Source organism: Phaenicophaeus curvirostris, chromosome 1 (assembly GCF_032191515.1).
Source record: "Phaenicophaeus curvirostris isolate KB17595 chromosome 1, BPBGC_Pcur_1.0, whole genome shotgun sequence".
In the NCBI taxonomy this organism is placed as follows: Eukaryota; Metazoa; Chordata; class Aves; order Cuculiformes; family Cuculidae; genus Phaenicophaeus; species Phaenicophaeus curvirostris.
In genome coordinates this window covers 58,289,698-58,315,225 of record NC_091392.1, presented here as the reverse complement: position 1 = coordinate 58,315,225, position 25,528 = coordinate 58,289,698, and the positions used below count along the sequence as shown (strand labels likewise).

At 46.5% G+C, this 25,528-nt stretch overlaps 2 protein-coding genes across 2 annotated transcripts; one reads left to right on the top strand and one right to left on the bottom strand.

Moving 5' to 3' along the window:
• Positions 1-102: 102 nt before the first annotated feature.
• On the bottom strand, positions 103-14,065 carry DENND11 (DENN domain containing 11). The gene is made up of 9 exons (XM_069858759.1): positions 13,822-14,065; positions 7,168-7,267; positions 6,165-6,323; positions 5,321-5,474; positions 4,922-5,060; positions 4,320-4,451; positions 3,979-4,129; positions 3,421-3,489; positions 103-2,287 (listed from the first exon to the last, which is right to left on the bottom strand). Exons 1-9 carry the CDS (start codon positions 14,063-14,065, stop codon positions 2,092-2,094), a joined length of 1,344 nt encoding a protein of 447 aa, XP_069714860.1. The 3' UTR covers positions 103-2,091.
• A 5,819-nt stretch (positions 14,066-19,884) lies between these two features.
• On the top strand, positions 19,885-23,317 carry LOC138733440 (wee1-like protein kinase 2). Its single transcript, XM_069881052.1, has 2 exons — positions 19,885-20,217; positions 23,114-23,317. The coding sequence occupies exons 1-2, from the start codon at positions 19,885-19,887 to the stop codon at positions 23,315-23,317; spliced, it is 537 nt and encodes a 178-aa protein (XP_069737153.1).
• The last annotated feature ends 2,211 nt before the right edge of the window (positions 23,318-25,528 follow it).

The following is a 25,528-nucleotide window of genomic DNA, read 5'->3' as shown; positions in this document are numbered from 1 at the left end:
TGTCAATTTAAAACCAAAGCCTTTTCTTAAGGAAAAGAGACCGGTCTTTCCATTAAATGATATTCAGTTCCAGCTTTTCCTCTTTTTCCATTTTTTCCCCAACCTTCTAAGGATGATTATGTTACAATTGTGAGCAACTGGCAATACAAGCAGCAGCATGTTATTCTCTGGTACAAAAACATCCAAAGTCCTGTAAAAGCAGGTAGGGGAGCAACTGCTCAGAGACAGGCAGATCACAGGAACATAATATGCTGAAGCTCATACCAATCATCTGTGCAATAAACCTTGTGAGGCCCCCGATCCCACACCTAAAAACTGTGAATCCACAGCAAGCAAAACTACTCCTTTACTGCAGGCAGTCTTCACAGCTAGGCATGACATGCCAGCCTCCTTCCTTCCAGAGGGAGACAATCCACAGAAGGTGTACTTGGAAAATATTTGCTTCACCTGTTTTAGAAAGAATTAGCAGGTGAGATTTTGGTGAGATTCAAGATCTGTCTCATTCTACGAAAGGCTAGGATAAATGGATACATTGGCTACAGTTTGCATTTCTACAAACTGCAGAAAGGCTCCAAGGGTGCCGAAATCTTATTATGGTAGCAGCAGCAGCTAATTACCTATAGCCACAGTTCAAGAAGCTTAAAATAAAAGCTTAAAAAACAGTTAGCTTAAAGCTGATGCTACTACTGGCTGAAGCAGTGTGTCACACCTAGACCCACAGTACCATTTTTGGGTTTTACACGGTGAAGGGATTACTTTTTATCAGAATAGCCTTCCTGGAGGTAACCACTGGTCCTACATCAATTGAATCCTATTCTTTCCACAACAAAAGAATGGGAAACGCTGTTCATCTGGTTCTACAGCTTCTCTGCCCAGGGGAAAAAAAAAAAAAAAAGAGGCTTGCTGTTAGACATTGCTTCTTGCAGCTGCACCAGTTAAGAACACCACACTCCAAGGGAACCTCCTGCAAACTGCCAAGATGTTCCAGCTGAAAGGTCACATGCTGCTCTCTGTCTCACACTGAAAGCCAAGGACAGTGGCAGGCAGTGCTGAAGCTGCTCAACAAAAGGAGGATGGGCAGACGTTAAAGCAAAGTACTGACACGTACAATCTGCTACAAAGGAAGAGCTAGTGACATTAGTTAAAGCATCTTATTCAACCCAATCTGGCCCAGCACCATACGAGCAGAAGCTGGAGAACCTGATGACTGCACAGTGGCTCAGTGATGTTGGTCCCTGTTAAATGGGAGACCATCTTGCTGGTTTGAAGACTTTAAACAGCAGGTGTGATGTTAACTGAAAACCAGAGGAACTGGTATGAGGGATTAAACAGCGATGGCGCTCTTCTCCAGCTATGAGATATGTACAGTCCTGACTGCTTATATCAGCTCAAATGCTGGAAGTGAAACCGTGCTACTCCAGTTAATGTCATAAGATCCTGTAGCACCCCCTGGTAAGTTTCTGCCATTGGTGAGGAAGGGTGGCTTTCTTCCAACACTCAGCTGCTAAAACCTGGGCAAGGGGTGTTGTAAGGAGTCCTGTTTTTCATCATTGGTTTAACTGTCCCCACCAATAAACATTGTAGGACAGGAGACGTTTTATGAGACTGGGCCGCTAACAGCCTGTGCTAAAACTCTCTTCAGTTCCCAAATCAAAGAGGGGATGATGTGAGAGTTTTCCAGTCAAGCCTTGAGAGCTCAGATACAGCATTTCACATTGGTCCCCATCAGACAAAGTGCTTTCCTGAAGTCTTCAGCCCTCAGGTATCCAGGCTAGGCCAAAACCTAGCTATCACTGGCAACAATGAGGACTGGTGCAAAGGTGCCACTGGTCCTATCTAAACAAAACCAAAAAAACCAAACAAAAGAGAAAGGGAGACAAAACCAAACAAAACCTAGAGCAGGTACTCACTGGGAAGCTGAGGGGGAGAAAATAAAATCACGTTTTGTTTTAAAATTATAAATACTCTCCATATAAAGTTACATAAAATTAGATTCATCCAGTGGCTGTGGTGAGTTCCAGTGATCCTCTTAAGCAGTGTCTGGTAGACTTTAAAAAGTGATCTTTGCTCCCCATCTCTCTTGCCCTTGGTTTAAGTGCAGCAAGGGTTGTCAATGACCAGCATAACATCAATGCCGTATACTTCCAGCAAGTCCATAAGGAAACTTCGATCCCCTTGGGGATCCAAGCCCATGCCTCGTGCGTGGTCAGCTGTCAGTGTCTTGTCCTGGCTGGCTGACACCTCCATCAACGTCTGAAATATGCGGTTGTTCTGCTCCATGAAAAACCTACAGGATAAAGTCAGCTTAGATGTTGGCATTGGACCCCCAAAAATAAAGGTATTTACCAAGCATATTTACCAAACAGGCAGCAGAGCCCCAGAACTGTATGTAACCTTTAGTCACAGATCCCGCCTTCTTAGGTGATGTCCAAAGTAGTTTCCTATCCACCCTTTGGATGACCCCAGAATAAACAGAGAAAAAGCAGTAACTTTTAATTTACAGCAGTGCTTCTGTCTGTCTGATTTATGGCAGGCATTTCACTCTTCAGAAGAAGCCGCCTTATCAGTTAATGTGTACTTCGTGGTAATCAAGTGGGTACATCAGACCTATAGCTCCCACACTGCAAAGGAGAAAACAGTGTTGTCATCCATCTAGTAAGGCACTGGGTAAATACCTACTCCACTGCTGGTACAGAACACAGCACTGAGAGCTACTTCTTACCTACTGCTTTCCTAGGAACATTCAAGTCTGTTCAGAAAGAGCTTCGACTGCATCTATGCAGCTCAAAAATCAGAGCTGTGCCCCGACAGCCCTTCGCAAAGTTTCAGCTCATTACTTCTCACCTGCTGCAGACTGTGAACAATAGCAACAGGCATCGAAGGTGGTAGAGGTGCGATTTTCATCTGATTCCATACCTCGCTCTACACCCCGTTCTGGTTCCTCTGTTTGCCAAGTACAAAACCAGCCACACCAATGGGCCAATCCTTCACATGCAAGTCTTATCTCCACACTGTACCTCCCCCAGCATGGTACAGTACCTGCTTCCCACAGACACTGTCTTTTCCTGAGCCAAATGTTCTAGCATGAAAAGTCCTATGGTGTCTATGTTTTTGAAAATGGGAGGGGGAGGGGATTCTTGCATTTCTAATGGTGTTTTTAAAATTCCCTTCTCCCTTGCAGCACTTCAGAGGCCCTAGTAGAGACTAATATTGCTGCACTTGGCTTCTCAAACTGAAAGGAAAACGACCTGAAGAGGAAGAGGCAGTTTGGTTCTTGGATCCCTAGAGGAAGAGAGCTGACAATGGAATTACATTAACCATAGTATTTCATAATACGCCAAACCACAGCAATATGAAATCAGTGAAGGAGGCTCCTTAAACCTAACAGCAACCAACTAAGTATTAGAGGTAGCCACTCACAAGATGAAAAGGTCCTCTTCACAGGAGCTACAATCCTCACCCACTTCTTGAGAATACATTAACATCTGCCTGAGAAAAGGGAGACATATTAAATGCACAGACCTACAGCAAGCCTCAAGGCATTAAGAGAAGACAAAGACCACAACTAAAAACTGCACAACCATTTCTTTGAGACCAGTGAGGTCAACACCATTGCCCTGATATATGAGGCAATACGGTAGTCTTTATAAGGCACTGGACTAGAAATCAGGCTGTGTTTTCATTTCTGCGACTGATCAGCAGAGAACCAGTGGTGAGTCACAAACTCTGCTTCTCTTCCTGCCCTCTGTCTGCTCCATCAGCTCACTGGCAGGATAGTTGTATATGTGCAGAGTGCCCAGGGACTCTCATACCAGTCAGCCGCAGCAGAACCAGAATCTCAGAGAGATGAATCGAATGTGGTAGGAAACTTTGAGAACACCAAGACAAGAAGGAAAGTACAAAGGAGCAGTGTCCTCTTTATCCCACATCGCACTGTTCTCCTATCCAGACCAGGACCACCCAGATGTCTATCATTACCTCTGGTCATTGAGACGTCGGTACTTCTCCTTGTCCGCATTGTTAATTTTCAGGAGTGGCTGCAGATGCTCATGATGTGTTTTCACATTCTGGTTGTCCACATAGACATCATAGAGATCCCGTTTCTCCTCAAAGATCTTTTCTGTTGTACCTGCCAAAATCAGAGAAGATTTTCAGAGCAGCACGTTGCTTTCCCAGCAGACCAGACTTTCCTCTCCTGCTTTCATAGTTAGTCATTCCATGCGCATCCTATTTCTCAACAGTTTTATTCCATAGTCTGGTGTCTCAAGACATTTCGCTGCTTAAAGTTAAAAATGTCAGGCCTAATCCATCGTACTTACATGCTACGTATGATACTTCGGTCTCCAGCATTTCTATGTCTGCCACATTCACATAGAAGAACGGTTTGGACTCTGGAACAGTTCCTCCAAGACCAGGCAGAGAAACATTGGCAAGGCAACAGCAGCAATACACTGTGGACAAGAGAAGTACATCCTGAGATGCTTTCAGTACTCCCACAAGAGCATTCTTAACCCTGCTGACCCAGCTCTTCTGCACACTTCTGTGAAAACAATGGTTAGAGCTTTGAAATGCCCCTGAACACCAGTACCTCTCAAGTAGGGACATCCCATTTCAGATAAGAAATAATCAGTTCTTTCATAGGAATTCCATGTTCTAGATTCCACAAATTCATTAAGCACTTTTGTTTTCCTGTGTTGACAGAAGCTGTATTTAATAGTGCCAGGTCTGTCTTGGCCCAAAAGGCCTGAAGTAAAGCGTTTTGTAGGAAATGGGCAAATATGGGCTGAGCAGTGTCTTCACAAAGAATGGTTGCAATGGATTTTGAAGACCTGCATGACGTCTATCCCTCCATTACCCACAGGCATTTCTATGGTGCTTCAGCCTACTAGATCAGAGCTCTGCAGTGTCCCTGGAAACATACCTCTATAGCAGACAACTCCAACTGGGGGCGGTGAAAATATCAATATGCGCTTGCGCAGCAGGGCAAACTTCCAGAGGACAAGGATCTGCTCACCAAAGAATTTGATGAACTGAGACATACAGCCAGCAGGGTGTGTGATCTGCAGGTGGAGGGAAAAGGAAGAAAACAGCTCAGAGGTGAAACAGGGACAAATGCACAGATGCTAAGTCTAAATGTGAGAGCAAGACCAGCACGCAGCAATGACAGAGAACTGCAGCTTGTAACAGTCCAAGTAACAAAATCTTATCTAAAGCAGCCTGCAAAGCACTGGAGTGACTGCTTACATAAAGAAGTATGCGCCACCAACAAGAAGCAGCAGCACACTGCTCATTCCTACAAGTCTCAGAGCCCCTGCCTCACCTTCATCTCTGGGTACATGTATCTGTGGATGGATGGCAGCCAGTGGACAGGTTGCTGAGAGGTGGGGGTGCCCTTGCTATCAGGGAGAACTCCTTTCTTGTCATCGTAGAACGCCTCTAGATGGGAGTAGTGCCCTGGCATCTCCAGCTGGTGTCTGGAAAAGAAAGGAAGAAAGGAGAGATCTATAGTGTCTCCAGGCTTAATTAGTGCCTTGCCCCAAGCCAACATCTGCTTTCCTAGCTTGCAAAGGAGCTCTGAGTGCCTCAGTTGCACAGACTTATCCAGGAGGGCAGCCACAGTGCCAGGAAACACCAGCTTTCAGTGCAGCCAGAGAACAGGGGCGGAACTGAAGCAGACAGCAACCTGATGTACACATAGGAACGATCCTGTCTTAAAATATGCTCAGATAGGAACGGCTTTCCCTTCTACCATCACCATTTTCCCCTCCAGGCCTGCTCCCCATAGCTGAGGCACACACCTAGCCAGGATAACCATCAAATGATTAGAAGCTTTCTGTGAGCCCTTAGTAAGTAGATTTTCAGAAGGAGAAAAGGGGAACCTCTTGTCCTCTCAACTCTCCCCTTGACACTTATGTCCCTGCAAAATAAGTAGGGTTTGGATAGCATCTGACTAGCCTGTTATCAATTAACAGACTGTTGCTAATCCGTCGCTTGTTTCCTTCCCATTGTGAACCTGTAACTCTTTCTGGAAAAGCAGTCATTTAAGGAAAACACAGCTCAGCATTGTAGCCAAATTCTTTCTCGTGCCTAAAACTGCTCTCCGTCGAAGCAATATAACCTCTCCCAGGTAGGGAGTGGCCAGTCTCATTCTCAAAAGAACTTACCTGACCTGGTTCTCCAGGAAGTGCATGTACCTATAAAGCAGGGTGTAGGAAGGGGAAAGAATCCCCACAGACTTCATACGGGCACCACGCTCTAACTCACTCTCCACAGGCATGTTGGCAAAGCAGGCCAGGCCAAAACAGAGTCCTTTCCGGAAATAACTACGGACAAACATTTGACAGACAGGGTAACATTAAAAAGAGGGAAGGGGAAGAGATAAAGGCAATTGACTGCTACATATGCTCACTGGCAACACAGTTCTTTCTTTCAGGAACCCCCTGAAATTCCACCCTGCTACTTGAAGGGATGAGGGCAAACCTTGCGTGTCCTAGCCTTCTCAGGAACAAGACAAGACATTTAAGGGAAGAGGTCTCACTGCTTCTACCACTAAAGCCCCCACCAGCCATGTCTCAGGCTAGTAAGGAACACAGGAAAGGAAAGAACTTGGAAGGAAGACTAACAGAGGATGCAGGACCCAGTCAGTGAGTGCCCTTCTAAGGAAGAAACGCCTGCAATGCACAAAGTTGTGAGTATAGCCTAGCTACCTACTCACATTTTTGGTGCCAGCACATTGAAGCATAATCTAGCTGAGTGCAAGCATTCAATACACATTGCCTTTGAGAAAGTAACTGTTATTCCTGACTAAAAGTGATTTCCCCTTCACCTTAAGCCTCTGCTGACATTCTTGATAGCAGCAGTGCAGTGTGATTTGCCCAAAAGCCATTAAAATTCGCACACCACTGAGAAGATGGCCTGCCCCGTTCACCACTTGACCTCCACAGTCAAAGCTGTCATACAGCAGATCCCACACAGCCAGCTGGTACTTGATAGGAAGTAAAAAGTATCTGAAGAGTATCTTTGGCTCCACTAGATACAGTTTAGCAGCACATTTATGTGGGAACTTAACTTCATAGATGGTATTTTTCTTTCATGTTCTGAATTATAGGCTGGTGGTATACATGTACAGCTAAGAGACAAGAAGTAAGATAGCTCAGACATACTCACATGAAATCTGACTGGATTTTGTGGGACCCACTTGCCATGGATTTGAATTCCACACCTTCCAAATCAATATCTTGGGGCAAACACCATTCCACCATGTTGCCTGCAAAGAAGCAAATTTATTTTGGTAAAGTTGGAGACAGTCATCACTTCCAAAGGGCAAACACCCAGCAACAGCAGGTTGTTGCTTTTACATCACTGGGATACCAGTAACAGCACACTAACATAACTCCAGAACTCCTAAATTGTCACAGACAGTAGCTGGCATACTGTACTCCACACACCTCTTGCAAACATTACTTGCTGCAGCAAAACACCCAGGTATTGCAGAACTTCTGGAGACTTTTCTGAAGCTAGTGCTATGTTGTGGGCTTGATGGCAGAGCAGCTACCATTTTATCTGACAGTGGATCAGCTGTTCCATTCAGGCTGTCTACATGAGCATCTGATATAGAAAGAACTCAAAATATAGACTACTGCTCTTCAGGATGAGTTTCTGTGACAGCTCATACCACCATCAATATCCTCCTTGGGTTATGCTCAGTAGGGCTGATCAAACAGGAAGCCCTAAGCCAGCATCCCAATCATCACTACTTCTCCCTTGAATCTCTCATCTTTAGTTTAAGACAGGAGTTAGCTGTAGCTTTATATGGAGGCTGAGGTGATCCAAGTACTGCAAATTGTTTGTGCATGCTGGAATAACCAGGAAAAAAAAACCCACATAATTACAAGCTACATCAAGATTAGTGAACATTTGTCACCTGCCAACCTGGCCAGAAAGCATGCAGTTGTTCAGTGGAAAAGGCCACCTAAGGAGTCTCATCCTGGAACATGTATTAGAGAAATCACAAACAGTCCCTAAAGCTGATGAAGTCCTGCCCTGCCATTCGCAAGTTTACCATGGACGAAAATAGAGGGCCATCTCAGGCTTTCCCATGGCAGCACTTCATCTGGACACTCCCACTGCACCGAGATGTACTCCAGGTCTATCCTTTGAGTTCCTGTTCCCTGTTAGCCATAGCAACAGCATTTGAAGTAATGTGACTTCATTTTAACAACAAAGCAAACAAGCACTCTTCAGTATAATGCAATGGCAGATGCACCCTGACAATGCTTTCTCTGGTACACTCCTTCCACCACCCTTTGGGGTAAGCATCCCATCTGTGCTTGCGGACAGTGTATGTTTGGAAGGGCCTTACGCTCAGCCAAGTCTTTTAAGAGATATTTAAATATGAAGCCTCATTTCTGAAGCCTGTCACGTCATTACTCATATTGCACAAGTATATTCATGCACTCTCGCATGGGAATTTGGCTTAGCTACTAACATTTAAAGAGGCTATTTTTCTTCTCACATAGATGGAGGTATTCAGCAGGCCTCCCCCCAACCCTGCCTGGCAAGGACTCCAAAAAACAGAATAGCATTAAACGTGGCAACAGGAGAGGTTTGGCATCCAACTAACCACTTCTAGTCGACAAGCAGACCTCTCCCGCAGAGCTGGGCTGGCTGGGGAGCAGTGGCAGCCTCGTGACCCCAAGCACAGCTCTGTGCAATCACACATGAAACCACAGAGCTTTGCTGTAAAGCGCCTTCACTTCTGCGGCGTGTGAAAGGCTGGCAGAGAAAGCCAGTGACATCATGTTAGCCTGCACGGTCCCCTGTAGGTTTTGCATATTATATATAGAAGTTGGCTTTTGTTGTTCAGGGTTTTGTGTGCGTGTGTTTGATTTTCTTTTTAAAGGCACAAGATCCCTCCTTGAAAGAGTGAGGAAGTCAACTCTTAAGACTGTTGCCTCTTAACCATAAAATTGTGGTTAAGGTCAGATCCGCTTTTAAGTCTTGCATCGCAGAGAATCACTTACTGGTCATTACCTATAGATTAATAGATCAATATGCAAGAACGTCATCAAGCAAGGGAAACCATTTGACTCTGTTCAGTTTAGTCACAAACACTGCTGTCGGGTATAATACTCTCACTATGGAGGTGCTGAAGAGTATACAGCCCAAATATTGTCCGTTCTGCAGCAATAAGTAAGAAAAAGACACCTTGACACAGATCCCTACCCTACACATAACCACAAAACAAACTCTCATGTCAAACAGCTAATTTTTTCTTTCTAGGATCTGTCACAAGCGACCCACACCTGTGCTCCTGGCAGCTCCGCACGTCACCTTGCCCTCTGAACCAATGGGCAACGTGGCAGTTGGAGAACACACGCAGGGATAAAAAAAAAAAAGAAAGTCAGTCTGGTGAAACAGGAGAACAAACAAAGGCGAGACTTCACTCAGATGTGATAGCGACTGCCAGCCTGCCTGAGGAACCAGAGGACGGAGCAATGTTGTAGAAAAACAGGAAGCATTGCCCTTCCCCATGCAGAAAGCAGCTCTTGTACACACAGGAAACTTTTCAAGTGAGAGTTCACTCAGCATTAGAAAGTCAATGAGAGGTTTTGCTGAGAGCCAAATCTGCAGATCTGGAAATCTCTTGGGAGCTATCTCCCAGACAGGTCAGATACAGCACATTCAGTTTCTGGTGTGCAAAGTTAAGGATGTTCTTTCTCTTGTATTTTCTCTCCCCTTACAGAAATGACTGGTGGCACTAGCATTTGGGGGTCATCACCTGGCCCTCCTCACCATCAGATGTTTCTCAGCATCTTTAGGGTCCCCCACTGCACAATGCTACCATGTTGTACCAGGACATGAGAAGCATGAAGTGTGACCCAGCTCCATTTCCTGCATGGAAGAAATGCAGGACAGAAAACCAGAATACTTGCATGTTCTCTTCTGCAAAATGGATTACTTCCCTCTCTTGCCTCCTCATTTCCCCCCATTACTTGCATCACCCTTTCAGCCAACAGACTGTGTAGGACAAGGTTGATCATCATCATCTCCTTCACAGAAAAAGGGCTACAAAGGTTCAGCTTCTTTTTGACTATTCTAACCTGACAAAGTTGATGTGGTCATAGATTTTGCTTCATCGTCCTTTATCTCCTTCCCAAAGCAAAATTTCTCATTCTATTTTTTTTCATTTGCTTTACCCAAGACAAGTCTGAGTCCTGGAAAGTACGTGTGCTCAAGTCTAATGCGAAGCAGGTCACACCTAACACATGCATCCCCATTGCTGGTCTTGGGTCTTCTGGTACCGCCTGCCCAAGAGAATACTACTACCAGAAAATTCTGCAGCCTTCTTAAAGCCTCTTTTGACTGTGCTTTTTAAGGGCCAGTGTTTGTGCACACCTGGTGCTGATGCTTTTCAAAGTGTCAGAGCATTCCCAGCTGGTCATTCCCTTGAAGGAGGGGACTGCCAAAGGGCATGGAGCAAGGAGAAGATGGCATTGTTGGCTCTGGGCTGCCACCACGCTGTACTTGATTTACACTAATCTGCATTAGAGCAAGAGCCATCTTTGTAATGGTAGTGATAAGAGCTCCTTCTCAAGTGCCACAGGGTTCACAGTGGTGGAGGTGGGGACAGCACCATCGATTTAGAAGCTGACACTTATATTTGGCCTCTCACACAAACATCAGCAGAGAACCAGACACAGCAGAACTGTAATAGTGGCCCAGCAACTCCATAACCTACCTTTGTGAACCCATCACCATGCAACTGCTAGATACACTGAGCTTGTCTGCTTCAAGCTCTTCTAAATTCTAGAAGAAAAGCTGTTACATTTTTTATTAACATATTAACCATCTCATTCTTCTACAGCAAAACATCTCTCACCCAAATGTTCCTCTATTTGAACAGACATTACCTGGCATAATCAACCTCTCAGCCACCACCAGAAATTCTGCCTTTCACAGGCCTACGCAAGCCACCAAAGGAAAGCCTCCTTGTTGTGCTTTCCCCAGGCAGGATCAAGCAGATTTCCACCTCAGACGCTGACTGAATGATATCCTTTAAATCACACACAAGGACCAGAGAACATTTAAATAAGTCCTTCAAGTCATCTGATGTGGTTGACCCAGCAGTTCCTCTATCTTCCCATATCTGATCCTAGCTAGATTACACCACTGCAGCCTTAAGATCTTTCTTTCAAGTCCACATCCTCCACAGGGCATTCTGACTTTCATCTGTGAAGCTGACGTTTGTTGGTATGTTTGACACAGTCCTATCATGTTCCTCACATTCAGCATCAGAGATGAGTAGCAGTAGGAGGCTGAATCTTCCTGGACTTGACAGACAACTCCAAGGCTGATGACACCCAGCATTAACTGCACATCAGATGTGAAAAGAGCTGTTTCCCAACTTTCCCTGGTCTTCATTCAAAGCAACAGCTGGTTCAGACAAACTCCTGATAAAGCTCAGCTTTCTGCCAACCAAGAAAATCTCACTATTTCATAGAAGACATATGCTCTCAGATTGAATGACAAATTGAAAGACAACCTGCTGTTGCTGCTGTCATCTGGACTCTTCCATGTTTTGGATACTTATGAGAAACATGTTCCCTTTCCACCTCCTGTTGTAAAGATGACATCCAATCTCATTTTGGATTTTGATGAGTCAAGAGTCTCTGACCTCTAGAGTCAAGACACCTCTCTCTGGTGCAGCATGGAACACTTAACTTCTCCAAAGCCCTTTAGCGTTTCAGGACACAGTGGCCATGCTGTTTGGCAGTGAGCATTTAATAAAATCATGGAATGGTTTGGGTCAGAAGGGACCTTAAAGATCACCCAGTTTCAATCTCCCTGCCATGGGCAGGGACACCTTCTACTAGATCAGGTTGCTCAAAGCCTCATCCAACCTTGCCTTGAACACCTCCAGGGATGGGGCATCCTCTTCTCTAGACAACCTGATCCAGTGCACTTGAGGCCCTGTTCTTTTCAGTACTTCCTTGGGATTTTTAGTTCAAGACCTGGATTCAGATTTCACTTTCAGGGCCCTCTTGTGAGCATGACAGTAGTTACAACTGCTTTTTCAGCTCTCCCTTCCACTATGCTCTTTCCTGTTCCAGTGTAATTGCTACAGATTTGCCAAGAAGTGTCTGTCTATAGAAGAAAGAGGAGCTCGCTCCCAGATCTGGAGGCAAACAGGCTCCTGCATCTCCCAAGCCACTTCCTAAACTTTCTCTTCTTACCAAGACCATCAGTTTATGCTCCAATCCAATCCTGGCTGGCGCCAGGTAGCCTTAAGACCCAACAAACTGCCCTGGGAGACATCAGCCTTCTGTTAACAGACACAGGGCAGGTGCTACCTTTCTGCCTGCGCCCTAACATCCTGTTACATGGATACCACGAGAGCCGCAAGACTGAGGAAACAAAGTTAAGGTGTTTTCTGAAACACTGATTCGCAGACTTGAAATTAATAAGCTCTGTCAGTAAAAGAAACGATGCAACACCAAAGTCCGACAGTGTCGGGGAAGACGGATGTGGAAAACACGATTTAGTAAGCACGTTCCCTGTACCTGGATTGCAGCAATCCAAAGAGATCCCACCAGAGGCCAGCCTCTCAACACACAGGTCACCAAAACCCGCACAGCTGAGCCGTAGGGGAGCACTGGGGGCTGCGTGGAGCTGCGGGGGCTGTAGGAGGGTACGCGCTGGGCGGCGGTGGGGCAGCAAGGGCTGCAAGGGGGCAGTGGGTCAGTGGGAGCAGCAGGGGCTGTGGAGGCAGCAGGGGCTGCTGGGGCACCCAAGGGGCTGTGGGGGCTGCAGAGGGGCAAAAAGGACAGCGGGGAGGAGGGGGGGGGATGCGCCACTCCCTGCTCCCCTCAAGTCCGTGCGCCTGGTGAGGGCAGGCGCAGCCCCTGGGGTGGTGAGGGATCCCAGCATCGCCCTGACCCCCAGCCTGGCCAGTCCCCTCTGTCCATGCGTCCAGTTTCCAGGGTCAAGTGGGAGAGAAATGGCTGGAGGGGGACTGGCAGCGTGGAGCTTCTGTTTGCTGGGGGCTGTCAGGGAAGAGTCTTGGGCCTCTGGCTGCGCCCTCTTCCCTGATCGCACCTGGAAAAGGAGAGGACAAGAGGAAATGGCCTCACGTTGTGCCAGGGGAGGTTTAGACTGGATATTAGGAAACATTTCTTTGTAGAAAGTGTGGTGAAGCCCTGGCAGAGGCTGCCCAGGGCAGTGGGGAGTCTCCAACCCTGGAGGGGCTCGAAAAATGTGTAGACGTGGCACTTTTGGACATGGTTTAGTGGGCATGATGGGGTTGGGCTGATGGTTGGACTGGATGATCTTAGAGGTCTTTTCCAACCTTAATGATTCTATGATTCTATTCTATGATTCTATGCCCTGTGCACCTGCCAGACTGACGCCCCTCATGGACACAGAAGAACGCTCCAGAGATGCTGCCAACAGGTTGGTGCTCCCCAGCAGCCTGGATGCCACGTGCGGCGCAGAGGGTGTCCCGGGGCTGTTCCCAGGATCCCTGTCCCGTGTCCCAGCGCCGTTCCCAGGTCCCCTGTCCCGCTCCCCGGCGCCAGGCAGAGCTCTGCTCGGAGCGGCGCCTCGCTGCCGTCGGGAAGTTCTTCTCGGCGGGATGGGGATCACAGCAGCACCCCCCACGCCCCGCACCCTCCACTCGCAGGGGCAGCGCGGGGAGCGCTCCCGGTGGCAGGAGGACCCGCGCCCACCCCGCCGCCGCCCGCATCCCCGCTCCGCCGGCGGCCCCGGGAGCCCCAGGCCCGGCCGCCGCAGGGCTCCGTCCCGGCCCGCCGCGCCCCTCACCCGTGCGGGGGTCGAAGGTGACCACGAAGACGGCCACGATCTGGTCCTCCTCCGCCTCCGCTCGCGGCGCCGCCGCCGCCTCCGCCGGCCCCGCGCCTCCGTCCCACGGCGCCGCGCTCCAGCCGCCGCCGAGCTGCCGCCGCCGCCCGCCGACCCCGCTGGCCTCGGCGGCGGGCGGCGGCGCCGACACGGCGGGGCCCTCGGCCCAGAAGAGCAGCGGCGCCTCGTCCCCGCGTTCCACCATGGCCGCGGCCGCCCGGCGCCGCGCCGAGCCCCGCGCCCAGCCCCGCGCTCCGGCCGCGGGCGGGGGCGGCGCGCGGCGGCGCGAGCAGGGGGCGGGGCCTGGGGAGCCTCGCGGGCGGGGCGGCCCGCCTGAGGGGCGAGGCTCGGCGGGAAGGGGCGGGGCGCGTGCCCGGCGGGGCGGGGCTTGCGGCGGGGGGCGGGGCTCGGTGTCGAGGATGGGCGGGTGCTGGAGGGGGCGGGGCTTTGCGTCGATGTGGGCGGGGCTTGGCGCCGAGGGGCGGGGGGCGCGCTTGGAGCTGGGGGGCAGTGGGGAGGGCTGGGAAAGCAGTTGGAGCTGCCCGAGGGCCAGCCTGGCCAGGATAGGGGCTCCCGATTCCTGTGCTCTCCCCTGGAGAGGACTGAGGGCACCCAGTAGGATGTGCTAGACTGGTCCCCCCTGCACAGCAGGGTTCCCGCTGGAGAATCAGGCTTTGGGGCACAGGAGGTGAAGGAAGGGAAGGGAGGTGCCTTGTGGCAGGGACCCCAGGGAGTTGAGCACAGCAGCTTCGGGCTGGAAACAGCTTCTGCACCCCCGAAATTGTATCGGTGGGAGCTGCAAGCCATGAATCTGGGGTTCCAGGGAGGTTATTCTCCTCCTGTACTCAGCACTGGTGAGACCGCACCTCAAATACTGTGTTCAGTTCTGGGCCCCTCACCACAAGAAGGATGTTGAGGCTCTGGAACGAGTCCAGAGAAGAGCGACAAAGCTGGTGAAGGGGTTGGAGAACAAGTCTTACAAGGAGCGGCTGAGGAACTGCTGTTCTTTAGCCTGGAGAAGAGGAGGCTGAGGGGAGACCTCATTGCTCTCTCCAACTATGTGAAAGGAGGTTGCAGAGACGAGGAAGCTGGCCTCTTCTCCCAAGTGTCAGGGGACAGGACAAAGGGGAATGGCCTCAAGCTGTGCCAGGGGAGGTTCAGACTGGATATCAGGAAAAAAATTTCACAGAAGGGGTCACTGTGCACCGGCAGAGACTGCCAAGGGAGGTGATCGAGTCACCATCCCTGGAGGTATTTAAAAGACGGGTAGGCAAGCTGCTCAGGGACATGGTTTAGTGGCAGGTAGGAATGGTTGGACTTGATGATCTAAGAGGTCTTTTCCAACTTATTGATTCTATGATCCAGTTAGTGCTGGTGGGTGGGTTTGTATATATGAGCGCAGACACAAAGAACCCAAGGCTAACCCTACGGCTTGGGAACCAAAAGCAAGAGGGGAGTGACAAAGTAATGCTTGTAGAACACATCACAGTGAGACGAGGCTCAACTCGATCACTTCACTCAGTGCGGTTGGATACATGTTCAAATATAGACGTTTTCTTACCCTTGGTCAGAAAATGTTGTCATGCAAATGTGAACAGTGAGCTAACATCAAGTTTCTTGTGAAACTGAAGAAATCCACAAGATAAACCTTTCAGTTATTGACTGGGACTTTCAGTGAAGAAATCCCAACGATCAAGTGGCAATCCCATTCATAAATACTGTGTGGCCAGAGAATGGGTTATGAGTAGTGCTGAAGAGAAGGACTTGGGGTGTTGGTGGATGAGAAGCTGCACGCAAACTGGCAATGTGCGCTCGCAGCCCAGAAAGCCAACCATATCCTGGGCTCCATCAAAAGAAGTGTGGCCTGCAGGTCAAAGGAGGTGATTCTGCCCCTCTACTCTGCTCTGGTAAGACCTCACTTGGACTACTGCATTCAGTTCTGGAGTCCTCAGCACAAGAAAGACTGTTGTAACAGGTCCAGAGGGGGACCACAGAGATGATCAGATGGCTGGAGCACCTCTCGTATAAGGACAGGCTGAGAGAGTTCGGCTTATTCAGTGTGCAGAAGAGGTCTCCAGGGAGACCTTATAAGAACCTTCCAGTAATTAAAAGGGGCTACAGGAAAGCTGGGGAGGAGCTCTTTATCAGGAAGTAGAGTGATAGGATAAGGGGACGGATTTAAATTGGAAGGGGGAAGATTAAGATTAGACACTAGGAAGAAATTCTTCTCAATCAAGGTGGTGAAGCACTGGAACTGTTTGCCTAGAGAAGATATGGAAGACCCATCCCTGGAGGTGTTCAAGGCCAGATAGGATGAGGCACTGAGTAACTTGATCCAGTGGAAGGTGTACCTGCCCATGGCAGGGGGTTTGCATCTTTAAGGTCCCTTCCAACCTAAACCATTCTATGATTCTAAGTTGGTGCTCAAAGGAAGCCATATTTTTGTCTGTAGAAGTTGTGAAATTAAAGAAGATGGAGATCCTCAATAGCCTTTCAGAAAATGATCTGTGGAATTGCTTTGAACATGAGCTGGATTGTACACAGCTGTGTGTCAGCTCAGAAGGGAACTGTTTTGAATGAGACTGTAGTTGATTATTTTAATTTGTTAAATAATAAAAGTTACAGGCACAGTCTCAGGAGTTTGTTTGTGTTGGACCTCATATATACACAGGAATATGTGCTATAGAAAGCTGCAACAGTTTTCAGTATAACAGGCAGAATCAGCTTGAGATTGAAAGATGGAAGCACAGGCATGACCAAGGCATCCACAGGCAGCCAACTTTTGCATAATTACCATCCTCATTACGCTACCACCAATGTCATTAAGTGTCATTAGGTTTAACTCCATTCCCTAGGACTTTCTGATTAATTGGATTACCCAATTAAGCAGACCACAATTAAAGGGAAGATATTGTCATAAAAACCTTAATTGTCTAGCTTTTTTCCTGTTGAGCAGCTCTGAGTGTTCAATACACCATTAAGAAACTCATCACCCAGTTTTCTCAGCAGTGAGGTTTGGGATTTTTCTCTTTTTTTGGTAACATCAGCATCCTTTTGCTGTGAGCTTCATTTCAGACAGCTCCAACACTGAGTGGGCATTTTCTTCCACAAAGCCCATGCAGAAGTTTACTTTGCAGATCTATAGACTGCAGTAGGTGGTGTTTAGCAGATGGAGTTTTTAGTGGAAGGTGACTGGTAAAGAAAAAAACCAAAACCAAACCCTGCACAATATTGTGTTACTGTATAAAGAAAAGCCAGATTCTGCAAATACTTGGCCACATGCTTTGCTTTAACCATATAGATAGTGCCAAGCTTCATTTTGATGAACGTTTTTTTGTGTGTCAGTGATGCTAAAGTGACAGCTTGTTTTTCCCTTCTCCTTCCCTCCCACAGTGGCACTGGCACAAATGTCAGTCTGTCCCCCAGCAATCCAGATAGGGGAAACGAATTCCAAATGAAAATTCCTCTGTAATCCATGTGGCTGTTCGTGGTGCAGAGCGGTTCCTGGTCCCTCAGCTGTGCTGTCACCCCAGCACGAGGGAGGGGATGGAGTGGGGACATCAGCCAGTGACAGGGAGCAGAGGCTGCCAGCGCTGGCTCTGAGAGATGTGGAATGTCATCACTGTTAGAGACCTTTGCTTTTGGTGAAAAAGCCCTCATGGGGCAAGAGACCTGGTGGCACTAGAGCTATTTAAATCACTATGGCCAGCAATCTGGGCCTGCTGAAGGCATGCCATTTGTTAAATTTGCAAAACATGAAGGCCACGTTTTCTACTTTATTATTTCATCACAATTGAAAAGACCTAGTCCAGGAGATAATGTGACCCTTTTAGGAGAAAATACTCTCCTTCAAAAGGAAAATAACACAATTCCTCTTTAACTGAAGGCTGAAGGCTAAGATAATTGTTGTCAGATCTTTGAGTAGTCCTCCAGAAAAAATATGAAGTGATAACATGGTGGCTTTTAGTTAGAAGATTCAAGATGAGCAAAAAAAAAAAGAAAAAAGAAAAAATCAAGAAAATGTTTCATGTGAGATTGAAAACTGTGGTCAGAAGGAATTTCATTCCTGGGATATTAATCAAAATGTAGTTATGGGGACTAAAAGCATTGTTTCTTCAGATTTAAAATAAGGTATTCCTATCCAAATCTCCAAATACTGAACATCTGATTAATACAGTCAGAACACAGCAGTACTAAAGTGGTCCTGGCATAGGATCTCAGCTGGCCAGATGCTGCAGAGACAGCTTTTTGTAGCAAAAAGCAGCCAGTACCTGCACTCCCAGGCTTCTAGACCTCACTCAAGGTAAGGCACAGGGAGATGCAGCAGCTGCATTACAGGAAAAGGGAGTCTGCAAAGCAGCAACCAGTTCTGTGCCTGGAAGAAATGCTACAGCCTTTAGGCTAGATGCAGCAGTAAAACCGATACTGAGTTCTTGGCATGCTCTCCTGACACCGCTTTGGTGGGTTGTATCAAATGGATTGGTAGTCACAGTTTTATCAGGCAATTTTAGAGACCTTTGTGGCCATACTTTCATTCAAAGACCAGGTTAGGAGGCCTGAGTGACCTCAGACTGACATATTCCCCCCCCTTTTTTTTTTGTTGGAGGGAATTCCCCTCAACATGGCATTGGAAAGCTCATGTTGGTTCAGTTAAAACCCCATCTCCTCTGGCCTGCAGCCACTTCCAATTTCTGTATGTCCTTCTAGCAGCTCTCCTTGATACTAAGAAAAAAAGGCTGGATTGACCATGTTCCAAGTTATTTAAGGCTTACTCTGGCCCGTCTTTGAAAGGCAGGCTCATAAAAGCACAGAAGGTTCCCTGTTATTTAGAGGTGCAGCAAGAGGAGACATTGACCTGCTCTTGGTGAGCAGCAGAGCCACCCTACCTATGGGGCTGCCTTTACCGACACCGCCAGCTTCTGCCTCCTCTCCCAGGACATGCACTGGAAACCTCAAGAGGCAAACACATGCAAAGACCTTTAACTCTCTCCTGAAGTCTAGCATGTTATAAATTAGGCTACTAACCTCTCCGTGAAGGCTGAAAGGCTTGTCCAAATTAAAACACATCTAAATGCAGGAAGTAAAATTTAGACTTAAAAGAAAGAAGCATAGGGCCCCATCACCAGAAGACTTATCACTTAGCCAAGTAAAGCCCACAAAGACTTCATCTCCGATGTGATTAACATGAACCAGACTGGCTGTTAGCTAACTTCACCTCCCCATAGGCCCCCAGAAAGTCGGAGGAGGAAAGAGCATGCAGAAGCAACAAGATGACTCAGAGGGAGCCCTGACTCCCTGCAGAGCTGGTTGCAGGCACAGCAAATCCACATCTACAGCAATAGCCCTCATTCACCAGCTTTCCTAGGCACAGGCAACTGTGCACAGGTGCTGCTGAGCTTCAGGTGTTTCCTGTTAGCAGTGGCTCTTGTGTATGGGGTGGTTATAAATGTGCCAGGAATTCCTGTAGGGTATTTGGTGGCTGCCTGGGGTATGTTCTGCTTTTACAGCTGTATGTAGTCTGGGTTCTTCTTCTCTGGCTGAAAGATTTAAGTTATAAAAGAATGAAGGGGCAGCTGATATGTATTGTTCTTTTGGGCTTGATAGCTCTGTTTTTACATGTGATGAGAGTAGTAGGTGAAGGATTGGTAGGTGGAGAAGTTGTCTTGGAGGCTTACTGGGAAAGGCAGAGGTTTCTGAGTTGTATCTGACTTGTACCAGCAAGGTGAAAAGCAGGATCTATTGTTGTAACATGAATAGCAACCGAATGGATTTGTATTTGCTAATTATGGGGTACTCTTAACTGATGCCATCAAAAGGCATCTGGGAGTGATCAAGGCTTCTGTTTAAGTGGGATGGGTGTAGGGTGGGCGTATGTGCTGAGCAGAACTTAATGCATCTGATAAAGTAAGGAAGAGAGTGATTAGTCTGCCTGTGTAAATAACACCACCTTCCTCTCTTTCTGCCCCTCTCCTTCTAACAGAGCAGGCCAACATTTGCTCTACCTGTTCTGTTTCGTACGGTGATATGGAAGACTGGGACAACAGCGATGATTTCATTCAGCAACTGGATTTTTCCAGTTGTGGTGAAGAGAGTGAAGACAAAAGTGTGCATGAGGAGGATTCCCTGAGCTTCACCCCGCCCAGGAGCTGCCAGTTCCAGAAGTGGCAAGGGAGCAGTCCTCTGCCAGTAACCCCTCAGAGAAAGTTTAGTGAGATTTTCCTGAGCAGAACGAAAGCCTGGATGAGTCCCACTCTGAATCCTTCACCAGCTGTGAGCAAGAGACAGGGTAATACTGAGATTCCACTGCACATCACCTGGAAAAAGCTGCAGTTGTATGACTCCCCATACACTCCCAAGGTAATGGCATGTATCAACTCTGTATCTGAACAGGCAGGGGCCGCAGTATTATTGGGATATCACTGCGTGGGTTGTGAGAGGACCTGTTGTTAGCTCTGTAGAAAGCACTTTTTTAATGTTACTATTGTTAGTAAATGCTCTTCCTTTAGAAACTTGAACCATAAACTCCATAACTATGGAAGCACTGTTCTGTGGGTATGAATAGCACCTCTGTGTGGGAGCAAGTGTCTTGACTCTTTCCAAGCTGTTGTTAAAACCAGTTAGTTGGTGTTGGACCTGTCTGAATTAAATAAGCAAGCAGCCACGAGCCCCTCGCACTCAGCCTCGGGAAGTGGATATCTGTAGCACCTCTGCATGTGCACTGTGCTCCCATAGGGATAAATGAATCTCTCCAAGGAACTTGTCATTCCAGGGGCGAGCTTGGAGATAAGCAGCTGCTCTAATGGCTCTGTTCAGCACATTCTTGGATGCAAGAGTTTTTTTGCTTGAAAGAGAAAGTTGGAAATGGTGTCGCAGCTGGAGTACATTTGTCTGGCAAGTCTGAAATGCCTCCAACCAGCTTTTTGTCCAGTGACACTGATTCTCATTTTGTGTGAAACTGAGCTGCTCAGTGAATTTGGGGAAAGCACGATTTTTGTTCCCAGAGTAGCAAATCCCCTGTGACAGTGGTAATGAATAAATGTGTGCCTGTGGAAGAAGGTTAGCTTATCTTCCTCTGTGTCACTGTTCCAAAATGTAACTTGCCTACTGAGCTAGTTTCTTAGGAGAATGATTCCAGGCCCAATTTTCTATGAAACTTCTTGTATAGAATATAATACAACTGCTCCTTTTGCTTCTTTAAGCACAAGTGGAGACTTGGTGTCAGCTTGTCTGTTCCTAGATGACTTCTGTTGTGTGCACTGGCTTCTAGCATTCAAGACTTGCAATGAAATATAGGGTTTTTTTCAGTCCTCTCTCAATATTCCTGTTCTACTGATAGACTAGTTGTTCCTTGGCTTAAGTATTGCATGGAAGATCAGTCCTTTTAGCACTCCTGTGCTAGGATTTGACCTCTGGTCCCCTTCCAGAAACCTGATTAGGTGGAGAGAAGGATGATTGTATGGCTGCATATGACCAATTGTGTGGCCATACTTACTGAGGAGTGGCTTGCTGCTCTCTAGGGGAAAGTGGCTCTAAATGGGCATCGCTCCAAGCATTTCCTATATTTACCCTTTTAGGTACCCTGAATCCAATTGGTAAATAGGGCAAGGTCTAAAATATCTTCCAGACCATGTGGGCTACTGGTACCATAGAATGCTCTGTGTGCTGTTGTGTAGATAACATGTTTGCTGGATGTTTTTGGGACGTGCCACCTGCGCTTGGTCACCTTGTAGCCCATGAACAGCAATTGCACTAAATCAACAGGGGTTTTTTTGCTGTCGTCTTGGCTTCTGAGCATGCTGAAAAACATGTTGAAGGGCCTAAATCTGCTTATAAATGAGGCTGGGAGTAATGATCTTGGAACAGCTGAAGGCAAAAGAAAGGGTAAGAGAGCAGAGCCATATTTAACTGCGGATAGATGTGCACTGGAGCCTCAGCAAGAATGCATGGTAGAGGAGGCAGATGATTTTAATTTGTAGATTTACCCAACCCTGGAACAGATTGCTAGTGCTAGTTATGGTAGCTGCCTTGCACTGTATGGCATCAGCTAATCTCAGATGATGTTACAGGAGACAAGTCTGCTTGGTTACGAAATAGAGCCCTAGCAGAGCAGATGGGAATTGCGTGCATACCACAGCACTCTGCAGTGGTATTTTGGATTTCTTTCTTGACTTGTGGCAAGACTAGACAATAGCAACAATTCTACAGAGCTTCTAGTCTGCCTTGTAGACTGGGCTTGGACATGTACTGCTTTTAATACATCCATATGCAGAACCTTTCCATCCCAGAGCAAGGAGATGCAGACCAGACCTTGAGAAAGTGATCAACAAGCACTTTTTCAGGGTCATAGTGAACCAGCAGCTGAACTTCTGAGTACATTATACAAATAGGGGGATGTCCTGGACGTAGCTATATACATGAGTGCAGCATCAATTAGATGGATGCAAGATACTGGCAAAGGTTTAAAAACCCTTTAGAACTTACACCACTGTCTTTAAACTGAAACAAGTAAAAAAACTTACATATTTCAAAAACTGATGGTTACTGAAGGGGTCAAATCACGGTAAGTAAGTAGGTTTCTGCATTTGGATCAAGACTAGTTGCTTCTTTGAAGTTATGCTTTACTCAGCTGAGGTTTTGGACTAACAGGTGAAACCCCACGGGGATGTCTTCTGTAGTAAGCTGAACTATAGAAGATCCAGAGGTTCCTTCTGAACTTAAATTTCTGAAGCTTTTCTTGAAGAACTGTTCTCTGGCTACTTTGCTAGTAGCTGTATAAAAATATTTCTACTAACTTTCCCTATACTAATGCTGCTTATTGCTTAGAAACCAAAAGGGAACTTTGTTTTCTCTCTCCTCCTGACAAACCTGTCCTGACTGAACTGATGCAACAGTCCCACTTGAAACAACTAAGTCTTGCATGTTAATACAACATGTGATGCAATTTCTGTGTAGGTGGGAACAATGAGCTGCAGGTTCCTCTTGAGGACTATGCTTGCCAAAATGGCTCTGCAGGCCCCACCCAAGTGAGCAGGGAACAGAGTCTGAAAGGACTTAATGAGGAATGTAGCCTTTTGTGGAAGAAGAATATTGTCAGGACTAAATTAAGATGCAGGGATTTAATGATTTCCCTATCCTAAGGAAGGGAACAGAGTTCTCCTTGATTTGCAGGAGAGCAGATATTTCACTCTGACACAGCAGCGACAAAAACATTTTGTTGGCTTACCTGCTGCTTTTTTTTCTTTCCTCAATACAGACCCTGTTATCAAAGACAGCTTTTCCTTCATCTGGGACAAAATTCCCACCCAAAGGCTTCAGACATCCAAGATTTACTCCTCGTGCTGAGTTGGATGACTCTACCCAAGCATCTCTTGTCAACATTAATCCCTTTACGCCAGAGTCATATCGACAAACACTCTTTCTTCCTAACAGCAAGCAGAAGACCAGAGGAGAGTTGTAAGTGAACTACTCTTAAATAAAAGTCTGGTAGGTGACTGTTTGAAGGAGATAAGTAATGATGGAGATGTTTAGTACCTGGACTTATTGTTAACAACAAATCATTCACTTCTGTAGAACTTATAGATGCAGAGCAAACATTAGCAGACATTTGAAGGCAACAGAAATAGAAAATCAATAATTTCATCTGTTCAGGAGTGCAAGTTGGGGATCAACAGCCAACCTCAAAGGAGCAGAAAATTGTACCTCTTTTTTTGACAATGGGTAGAGTGGAGCTTGATTCAGTTCTGCACATACCTACAACTTGGAAATTGTGTGTGTTTGCATGTAATATACCTTTTAAGATGGGTGCAGGCTACTGCCAACCGCTAAAGTTCTAGATCTAGTCTGGGTTAAGGAAGACACAAACTTAATCAAATACCTCCACGCTACAATGACGTTCAGCTCCTTTAATAGCAACAGATGCTCAGCTGTATATCCGTGTTGAAAGTACAGTGGGGTGGTTCTCACCATCATTAGGAGCTTGTTGTGCAAGATCGTATTCCATGTAGTTTCACCAGTATTAAGGTGGCCAGGAGAATGATTCCCCTCAACAATGAGACTCTCCTGTGCTTAGTACTGAAGTTGCTATGTGGAGGATTTTAAATGGAAATGAAGACTTCCTAGCTTCAAACTACAGTCTTTAAGGCCTCAACTAGAAACTTGCCATGTTCTTACACACTAGAAAATATGTCTTTAAACTGTAAAGCAAGGTTTAGAGATTTTGAGAAAATATTTTTGTTTCAAATCTCATTTGGAATGCTGCGCTGAAATGACATATCCAGACTTTCTTAAACTTCTGTTATAGGAATGATTCTGCTCTGAGAAGCCAGGTAAAACATGAGATACCTAAAAAGGTGAGTGTCTGTGTATTCCCCCTCTGACCCCTGAGAGGATAAGATGCTTGTAAAGACTTGGTGCTTGACGAAATTCATTCTGCTGTTGGAATATAAATCATGGCAATGTGACAGAGAATCAATACCTATGACAAAACATTCGGCCTGGAATTATTCTTTGTTAACATCTGAGGCAACAAACTTGGAAATTATTCTTATCTCTAAAAGAAACTTGTACTAAAACAGATCTGAAACTTTGAAAAAGTAACCCTTAAACTCGTTACTTTTCATCAGTGGTGTTGTAGGAAATAAAATGTAATTTGGAAACTGTGTTACTATGTTATTGAGTTAGTGTAAATAGTGACCATACCTTTGTAGTTTGAAAAAGCAGGTGTATTGCTGTTATGAATTGGTGCACTGAGCCTCTTTGGATGTAAATGAAACATAGCTTCTATATTGCGAATAACATATGGACCTGTACTGCAAAAACAAGGACTGAGCTGAACAGCTCTTATGTGGATTAGTATTGAGGGAAGAGTTTCAGTTGCAGTAGTCACAGTGGCAGATTTCTGAAGCCAGGTAGCAAATTCTCTATCCTCCTTCAGTAGGAAGGTGTTCAGCTGGGGCATTTCTGTGTGCCTGGAGGGCCAACGGAAGGCACGACCACAGCTTATGTAGTTACATGACAGCCAACTGTTTTATCAACTCAAACCCAAATTCTTTTGCTGTTGCTGCTGTCTGTGCTTTGCTGGCAAACTTCAACGGGTGGGGTGTGTTAGCCTGGCTGCATGCGGCAGGGTGTGAGGCCTCCTGTATCCCCAGATGTGCTGGTAGAACTGGGTGGCTGGTGTCGGAATCTTGTGTCCAGCAGCCTTGTGCCTTCTTAGTGGCTTTATTGAGGGGAAGCTACTTATCCAGCGGGCTTCTAGAAAGCAAGCGAAGCCTGAAATAAATGATGAGATACAAATCTGTTTTCCTCAGGAGCACCTTGAAGGAAGTATCTTGTTTTGTGCAAGTAGGTGGCGTTGTTCATTGTAATTGTGAAATAATTAGGCTTACTGGAAGAATAATGGTACCCTCTAGCCGAGGAGACTGGTATTGCAGAAAAACTGGTCTCCATGGTAAACCTGTAGCTGCAATAAATCTGCTACTAGGTAACACCCGGGGTTACCATAATTTTTGTTTTCCTTAGAAGATAGTCGCTGCAAGGGACTTGACTTACTGAAATATTTCAGCTAATTAGCTTGAGTGTTTATTAGGTTATCTAATATAGATAGAAAATTGTGTACTAAGAGGTATCTTTATTTCCTGAGCTTTTCAAGATACTGTAAAATATCACA